The sequence below is a fragment of the Quercus robur genome, chromosome 12 (assembly GCF_932294415.1).
Source record: "Quercus robur chromosome 12, dhQueRobu3.1, whole genome shotgun sequence".
NCBI lineage: Eukaryota > Viridiplantae > Streptophyta > Magnoliopsida > Fagales > Fagaceae > Quercus > Quercus robur.
Genome location: NC_065545.1, coordinates 26,560,061 through 26,569,082, shown reverse-complemented (window position 1 = coordinate 26,569,082; position 9,022 = coordinate 26,560,061). Strand labels below are relative to the sequence as shown.

Genomic DNA, 9,022 nt, shown 5'->3' with positions numbered 1-9,022 from the left:
GACGTGCGAACGTGTCTCGGTTTTCCTGCGTGAGTTTTGGCAACTTGTTTTGCATTTTTCCCTCCTCTTTCCTTCCTCCTGTATTTTTCCTTATTCAGTTTTCTGTTTTAGGGTTTGTCTCTCCTCCAAGGTTCCTTTCTCTGTTCTACGATTCCTAGTAAGTCCTTCGTGTTTTTTTTTTTTTTTTTTAAATTCTTCCATGGTAGATTATTCTGCTATTAAAGCAGATTGTCCTTCCATAACTTTCGTTTTTGCTCATTTAGGTAGTTTACTTGAGTCCATAGAGGGGGAGCATCTTGAGAGGATGAGTTCCTTCATAAGGAAGGACTGTCCATATACTTCTGTCCTTTCTTCCTTATTTCCTTTAGTTTCCCATTCGGCTGAGGTAGCTAGGTTGTTGAGGATGTCCAAGGTAAGGTCTAGTGACCTAGAGATAGGGTTATCCTCGTTTGATGATCTTGTGGTCTTGGAGGCCACTTCTGTTTCTACCCCTTATAAGGGCCTAGAACATATCGTGTTCTCTCTCCGGAAAGGATGAGAAGCAAATTAGGATAGATTTCAGTTCCATGGCTTTGTAAAAATTGGGATCTCGAGTGATGAAGAAAAACCTTGACACTCGTATGCTGATAAGGTTTCTTTCTATGAGGTTGATTTTACCAGCGGCCTTCGTTTCCCTGTTCATCCATTTGTTAGGAAACTTTTTTCCTATTTGCATCTTGCTTCGGTGCAGTTGGTGCCTAACTCTTGGCGGATCCTTTTTTCTTGAATGGTGGTATGGATGTCTGCCAATGAGGGTGATGTCATTAAGAGGGATGAATTCCTTCACTTTTATTGTCTAAGGAAGTCTAAGGACCCCGGCTACTATGAGTTTAAGCCATGGGATAGGGCTTCTGGGTTAATCCTTGATTACCCCACGTCTCTCAGAAACTGGAAGCTGAATTTCTTTTTTGTCTCTGGAAATGGTTGGGAGTTCGTCGCTGGTGAGGACTTGGACAAAACCCTTAAGTTTTTTCGTAGTTGGGGAGTTCCCGTATTTGGTGCGTCTTCTTTGTCTTTTTAGTTGTTTTTCCCTTTTTCTAGGAGTGACGGTGATAGGTGACTTGTATTCTTGTTTTACAGTTACTCAACGTCCTCATTTGAAGAAGAGGTATCAGCTTCGTGTTGAAAGAGTAAAGGAATATTTGGAGACCGTCAAGGATTTTGACGAGCTTATCTCTCCTCAATCTTTAATTCTTCATATCTTGGGCCTGGAACAGTCTACTAAGGTTCGGAAAGACTTGGAAGTTGTGAAAAAGAGTAAGTGCTTCTTTTCCTTTTGTCATTTTCTTATCTCTTTTTTTTTTTTTACCTTTTCTTCGTCCTTTCAGGAATGATGACTAGGTTTAGTATGCTAAAATTAGTTGAAATTTAAGAGAAGAAGGCCAAGGGCGGAACCGTCAATGGCCTTTTGTCCAAGAAGAAGGCCGGTGACGTTGTTAAGAAAGATCCCACAAAAATGCCTCCTCCTGCCAAGCGCCCTGCCTCTCCCACTTCGTCACTAGAGATGATTGCCTCTGGTGGAGAGGAGGTTAGGACGAAAAAGAAATCTGATGGTAAATCTTTCCTTCCTACCTTTTGGGACGATGCTGATGCGGTAGCTTTGAAGGCCCACAAGGTTCTTTTTGTGGACGATCTGAGTCCTCTGATGGCGAAGTCATCTAGTGAAATGATGTGGTCTAACATTCAAAAGCTTATGCAGGTAAGTGTTTTAGGCCATCTTTACTTTTTCTTTTTCTTTACTTTATTTCTGCTAAGGATGGCGCTCTGTAGGCTTTGGGGGAGTCTCTGTTTGTCTCTGGGTAGTTCTTGGACTTGGAAAAGAAGGTGGCTATGTTCGAGCCTTTGATCAAATCTTTATCCACCGAGAATGAGACGTTTAAGAATAAGGTTGTCATCCTTGCTGCTGAAGCTGAGAATGACAAGGAGCGTGTGGCAACCTTAGAAAAAAGCCTGCAAGTGGAAAAGGACTTCTGCAAGTTGAAGGACAAGCAGATTGGTGACTTGGAGCTGAAGCTACCTAATTTTGGGGCCACGACAGTGCAGGATTTTAAAGACTTTGACGAGTACTCCGAAGAATTATACAAGTACTACATGGAGGGCTTTGATCTCCTCATGAAGTGGATGGCAAAGCACCACCCTGGCTTGGACCTTTCTGGCTTGGCTGTTGACAACGTTGAAAAAAAGCTTACGTCTGATCATCCTTCTGAGGCTACAGCGGAGAATGTGATGAAGGAAGCCACAAACGTTGTTGAAGGAATGAAGGAGGCCATTGTTGTAACCCTTGCAGACCCTGTCCTTGATGAGTGGTAGTCTTTTTTTTTTTTCTTTTTTTTTTTTTTAAATTTATTTGCAAGGCAAGAACAATATCTCTCTTTGGGCTCGTTGTGTTTGAACAACTTAGTATTTTTTAGCTGTGTTTGAACAGCTTTTTATTGGGTCATGTTTGAATGACGATCTTAGTTGTGTTTGAACAACTTTTTATTGAGTCATGTTTGAATGATGATTTTGCGCTCTACTCGTGACTTAGAGTCGTGGTATTGGAGTGTCTTCTAGGTTAACCATTTTTTTTTTGTCTTGAATGACGATTATACTGGTTGTGTTTGAACAACTCTAATTTAGTCAACTTTGGTAGTTGCGTATCAATAACTTCAATGGCTATGATGTCGTTTACTATGCGTGAATAGCTTTTGATTAAAAATTTCAATGACGGAAGTCCTTGAGACGTCTCCCAAGGACGACTCCTTAGCGTTGCGCACATTTTGATAGTGACAGATCATGGGTAATCATTGATAAATATGCATGGATAATGCTTTCATGTATCATTGATCTTATAAATGATGAAAGTAATGTTTGTCATACATATTGATGTGAAGGTTAGGCAGCTTGAAATGTAGAGCATTCCTTACAGGTAGTATTTCTTCAAGTATTCTATGTTCCATGGTCGAGGCAACTCCTGGCCGTCTAAAGACTTCAAGTAGTAAGAGCCTTATCTGGAATGACGGATTACCTTGTAGGGGCCTTCCCATGTTGGTCCAAGTGTTCCTTGGGATGGGTCCTTTGTTGCCTATGACACCTTCTTAAGGACGAGGTCTCCTGTGTTGAACCTTCTCACCTTAACCTTTCTGTTATAGTATCTGGCCATTGCTTCCTTGTGCTTGGCCATTCGCTTCATAGCTTCTTCTCTGACTTCGTCAATTAGGTCTAGGTTGCTGTTAAGCTCCTACTGATTTTTCTGGTCTTCATATGTTTTGACTCGGTAGCTCGTCAGTCCTACTTCCACCGATATAATAGCCTCGTGCCAAATGTTAGTCTGAATGGTGTTTCTCCTATTGGAACTTTTATGGTCGTCCTATATGCCCAAAGGACATTTTGTAGTTCTTTAGGCCATGCCTCCTTTGCCCCCTCAAGCCTAGTTTTGATAATTTTGAGCAAGCTTCTATTCGTCACTTTTGTCTAGCCGTTGGCCTGAGGGTGTCTTGGAGAAGAATAGTGATTCTTGACTCCTAAGTCTTGGCAAAATTTTCGAAACTTGGGGTTGTCAAACTTCTTTCCATTGTCTGATATTATGACATGTAGGACTCCAATCTTGCAAATGATGTTTTTTCATACAAAGCTTGTGACTTTAGCCTCTGTTATCATCATCATTGGCTCTGCTTTTACCAATTTTGTGAAGTAATCAATTGCGACTATTAGAAATCTGAGTTGCTTCTTCCTTAGAGGGAATGGACCCATAATATCAATTCCCCATTAGGTGAAGGGCCATGGTAAGGAGATGGGTGTCATCGTCTCTCCTGGTCTCGTCTGGATATTTATGAAGCATTGACACTTGTCGCATGCTCTAATGATGTTGTATGCATCTTTCTGTAGGGTTGGCTAATAATATCCTGCTCTGAGCACCTTTCCTACTAAGGATCTTTCCCTAGTGTGGTTTCCACAGGTTCCCTCATGTGTCTCGCGGAGCACATAATCTGCTTCTTCTGAACTAGCGCATCTTAGATATGGGAGTGAATACCCTCGTCTGTATAGCACATCGTCAATAATGATGAAGCGAGCTACCCTGATCTGTAGCTTCCTTGCCTCCGTCTTATCTTCGAGGGGCCATCCTTCTTTCAAGTAACGAATGATGGGAATTATCTACTCGTCTTGCTCTTTTATCTTTATAACTTGCTCACCTTCTGTGCTCGGCTGCCCCCTTATCTCTACACATAGTTCGGAGGTCGCATTGTAATTGTTCAACAAGGCTAATCTTGCTAGAAAGTCAGCTTCTAAATTTTTGGCTCAAGGGATTTGGACAAAGTCCAGACTGTCAAAGTGCTGTGAGAGTTGTTGGACGATCTTTAAGTACTTTTGCATCCTTTCTTTTTTGGCTTCATAATCTCCCTTCACTTGTCCAATTATTAGCTGAGAATCAGCTTGGACGATAAGGTTCCTTGCTCCTAGAGCCTTTACTAGACTCAGCCCTGTTAGCAATGCTTCGTACTCTGCCTCGTTATTTGTTATTGTGAATTTTAACCTAACTGCATACTTCAGTGTTTCTCCTTCTAGAGGTATAAGAACTACTCCTGCTCCTCCCACTTTCTTCGTGGCTAACCCATCTGTTAGGACTGTCCATATTTCCATAGGAGGTTCTTCTTCCTTGCATGGGTAAGTGAATTCTGCAATGAAGTCCACCAGTACTTAGGCTTTGATTGCTACTCGAGGTCGATATTCGATGTCAAATTGGCCTAATTCAATTGCCCATTGAATGAGTCGTCCTACTGTATCTATCTTGTTTATCGTCTTTCTTATAGGCTGGTCAGTCATAACAACGATGGGGTGTGCTTAGGAATAAGGACGGAGCTTTAGGCGACCAATAATTCGAAAGCTATCTTTTCCATCCTTGGGTAACTTGCTTTTGCTCCTTGGAATGCCTGACTGGTATAATAAACTGGCTTCTGAACATTCCTTTCTTCTTTGATCAGTGCTAAACTTACTGCAATATTGGATACTGCTAAGTAGAGGAACAACTTCTCCCCCATCACTGAGGGGCTTAACAGAAGTGGTTTCGTCAAGTACTCCTTCAACTTGGCAAGGGCTTCCTCGCATTCGTCATTCCATTGTAAAGCTTATTTCAATACCTCGAAGAATGGCATGCACTTGTTTGTTGCCCTAGAGATGAATCTTTTTAGGGCTACAACTTTCCATATCAAGCTCTATCCTCCTTCACTGTTTTTGGTGATTTGACCTTGATTATTGCTTTTACTTTGTCTGGATTTGCCTCTATTCCCCATTGGGACACCATGAATCCCAAGAATTATCTTGAAGCAACAGCAAAAACACATTTTGCAGGGTTTAATTTCATATTATACTTACGTAGTGTGTTGAAGGTTTCTTTGAGATCATCCAAGTGCTTCGTCCTTTCTTTTCACCAGCATATCATACACGTATACCTCCACATTCCTTCCAATCTAGTGAGAGAACATATGGATCACCAATCTTTGGTAGGTGGCTACTGCGTTCTTCAGTCAAAAGGGCATAACCTTGTAGCAGTATAATCCTTGGCTAGTGATGAATGAGGTCTTCTCTTGATCGTCTTCATCCATAAGAATTTGGTTGTATCCAGAGAATGCATCCATGAAACTCAATAGCTTGTGTCTAGTAGTTGAGTCTACCAGCTGGTCAATCCTTGGCAAAAGGAAGCTGTCTTTTGGGCAGGCCTTATTCAGGTCTGTGAAATCGACGCACATTCTCCACTTACCGTTGCTCTTTTTTACCATGACCACGTTTGCTAGCCAATTTGGATAGAAGACTTCCCTGATGAAATCAGCTTCCAGCAACTTCTCTACTTCTTCAGTTACAGCTTTGTTGCGTTCTGGTGCAAATATTCTCCGTTTCTGCTGTATAAGTTTGCATTCTGGTTTAACGTTGAGACAATGTTGTATGATCTTCCTATTTTCCAAGTGAAGACGTCCTAGTTTGCCCTTAAGAAAGAGATCATTTTCTCTTTCTCTAAAGCTGGGAGTGCTGTTCCAATCTTCAATACCTTCGTCGAATCTCCTGGGATGATTTTAACTTCTTGTGGTGTTTCTAACAGTTCGGGAATGGGTTCTGGTTCATTGATCATCCATGTGTGGTTCTCTCCCAATGCTAGGGCAGCTTGATAGCACTCTCTTGCCAGAACTTGGTCTCCTCTAATTTCTCCTACTCCATAGGCTATTAGAAACTTCACCTTCAAGTGATATGTTGACTTCACTACTTTTAGTCTATTGAGTGCAGGTCTTCCCAAGATGATGTTGTATGTTGAAAGACAATCAACTATAAGGAAATTAATTTCCTTGGTGACTTGGGTAGGGTAAGTTCCTACGGTCACAGTTAGAGTGACGATGCCTCTAGGGACGATTCTATCCCCTGTGAAGCTTACCAGAGGCGAGGTGAAAGGCATGATCCTTTTCTTATCCAACTTCATCTGCTGAAATACGGGCAAGTAGATGATATCTGTTGAGCTTCCATTGTCAATGAGCACTCGGTGGATGTTGAATTCTTCTACTCTGAGCATGATTACCTGTGGATCGTCATGGGGTTACCTAATGCCATGACTATCTCTTTCAGAAAAGACAATATCAGGCTCGTCATTCTTTGGCATCTTTATTGGAGGGACCTGTAAATGGACGCAGTTTATTTCTCTCCCTTATGCTTTTTTAAGAACTTCAGCGTTCCGCCTGCCGTCAATCCTCCCAAGATCATCTTTATTTCTCCTGCAAGGGGTTTGCTATCCCTTACCTCTGGAGTTTTTTCCTAGTTGTCCTTTCGTTGGTATCTATATGGCTCCATCTTTCTGACGTATTTTTGCAACTTCCCTTGTCGGATTAAAGTTTCCACCTGGTCTTTCAAGTGCCTACACTCATCAGTATAATGCCCGTGGTCCTGGTGGAATCTACAGTACTTGCTCTTGTCCTTTCTTTCTACTAGAGTGCTAATTGGCTTTGGCCATTGCAAGGAAGGATCGTCTCTTATTTGCATAAGGACCTGCTCAATTGGCATTATTAGAGGAGTGAAGTTGGTGAAGTTGGGTTTCCTATTTGGAAGCTCCTTCTTTTTCCCTATGGTCTGTCTGCCCTTCGTGTCTCCTTTTTCTTCTCCCGATTGCTGTTTGTTCCTTCGTCTCTCTTCCTTTTCCCTTTCATCTCCTTTACGACCACTGTGTCCTCTGCATTCATGTACTTCTGAGCTTTATGGAGTAACTTTGCTACTGTTTTTGGTGGACTTTTAGTGATTGAGAAGAAGAAATCTCCTGGTAGCAATCCTGCTTGGAAAGTTGTTAGGATGACTTGATCTTCAACTTCGTCTACCTGCAGCAACTCCTTATTGAACTGAGTTACGTATTGCCTTAGTGATTCTCCTTCTGCTTGCTGAACGTTGAGAAGATGGCCAGTTGGCTTTTTGTGCCTTTGCCCCCCAATGAAATGATGAACAAAACCCTTGCTGAGTTGTTCAAAGTCTACAATAGTTCCTGGGGGTATCTTGCTGAACCATCCTTTGGCTGCTCCCTTCAGTGTTGTTGGGAATGCCCTACTCATCATTTTGTCTGGGGTCATCTGTAATAACATCAGCGTCTTGAATGATTTAATGCGATCCAAGGGATCTTTGGAATTGTCATATGACTCCAACTGTGGGAGATGGAATTTTGGTGGGAGGGGACGGTTCAGTACTTCAGTGGTGAAGGGTGAGTCCGTCCTTTGAATCATCCCATCCGAATTCTGTCCGCCTTTGTCCTTCATAGCACTTTTTAGTTCGTCCACCTCCTTCCTCATGTTGTGAAGCTCATTTTCCATTCTAATGGAATCTTCTCCTGAAGTTCTATCTTGCCTATTGGCTTGAGAATTCGATTCTTCTTCATTTTGGTTTTCTCCTGTTCGTCGATGTTTTGCAATTTTGAGACTCCATCGTCTTTCTAGCTCTTCATTCTGGCAAGTCAGCTTTTCCACATTAGCCAAGAGGGCTTGGATTTGTTATTGTTGCATAGCATCTGGCTGAGGTCCAGTTTCTGCTTCCATCTCATACTTCGAGGAACTCTTTTGTCACTGGGAAAGATGGCTTAAATGATTAGCATTCCCATAGACGACGCCAAACTGATGATGCAAAAAATCAATAGTTGAGCTCCTCGTCGTAGCAGATGGATGATGCTATGAATGGGGTCATCTCTGTAGGTGAGAAACCTGCAAAATGAACTGAGGGGATGAGTAACACGCCGGTGCGGCGTCAACCAAACCACGTCCAATGCTTAAGTCAATAAGGGAGAAAGTTTTTAGAGAAAAAAAAGAGTTGACAGTGATTTCATAGAGTATTTGTGTGTACCTTTAACTTTTGTTGTCTTCTTCTTTTATAGTTATGTGCCTCATTAATGTGCAATGATATGCTGCATTTATGCTCAACGGCTAATGCGTTACAAAATCTTTGTTTGGAGATCACAGCTTATTCTGTGACTATTGCTCCGTCCGTTACGTTTTGTCATCAATGTGCGTAATAAATGCATAGCGTCTTCTCTGGGTGAATGATGATCTTCGTGTAATGATGGCCATAATTTTCTGATTCATCAGTGCGTATGACGCAAAGATCCTCTCATTGAGCTTTAGCTTATCAAGTAAAAAGGAGGCTAGTTCTGAATAAGTCGCAGATAGCCAGTCCTCCCTCTGTTTTTTATTTTTATTTTCTTAATCTTTGTTCACACACTGGGGTTTTTGTACTGCTATTTATCTTTGTGAGTTGTGGACTTCTTTCATTGTAATTTTGGATAGTTCTTACTTCATTTTGAACAAAATTTCCTGAATTTGTTGCAATGAAAAGTTATCTGTCTCATATATGTGACTTCAACTTTTTTTTTTAATCTAAGTTTATATCAAGGTTAGCAATCTGACATTGACCCAAAAAACAAATGAAATAAATATGGCTCTAGGCTTACTTTGTCTTGAAGATTTTCAGTTTTTTTTTTTTTTTTTTTAAGTGT

General features: G+C 41.4%; 2 protein-coding genes across 2 annotated transcripts; one reads left to right on the top strand and one right to left on the bottom strand.

The window, feature by feature from the left end:
• Nucleotides 1–778: 778 nt before the first annotated feature.
• Nucleotides 779–2,349, top strand: LOC126708321 (uncharacterized). The gene is made up of 4 exons (XM_050408118.1): nucleotides 779–980; nucleotides 1,081–1,296; nucleotides 1,413–1,738; nucleotides 1,843–2,349. The coding sequence occupies exons 1-4, from the start codon at nucleotides 779–781 to the stop codon at nucleotides 2,347–2,349; spliced, it is 1,251 nt and encodes a 416-aa protein (XP_050264075.1).
• Nucleotides 2,350–7,118: 4,769 nt separating this feature from the next.
• Nucleotides 7,119–7,850, bottom strand: LOC126708320 (uncharacterized). The gene has a single exon (XM_050408116.1). The coding sequence runs from the start codon at nucleotides 7,848–7,850 to the stop codon at nucleotides 7,119–7,121; it is 732 nt and encodes a 243-aa protein (XP_050264073.1).
• Between the last annotated feature and the right edge of the window lie 1,172 nt (nucleotides 7,851–9,022).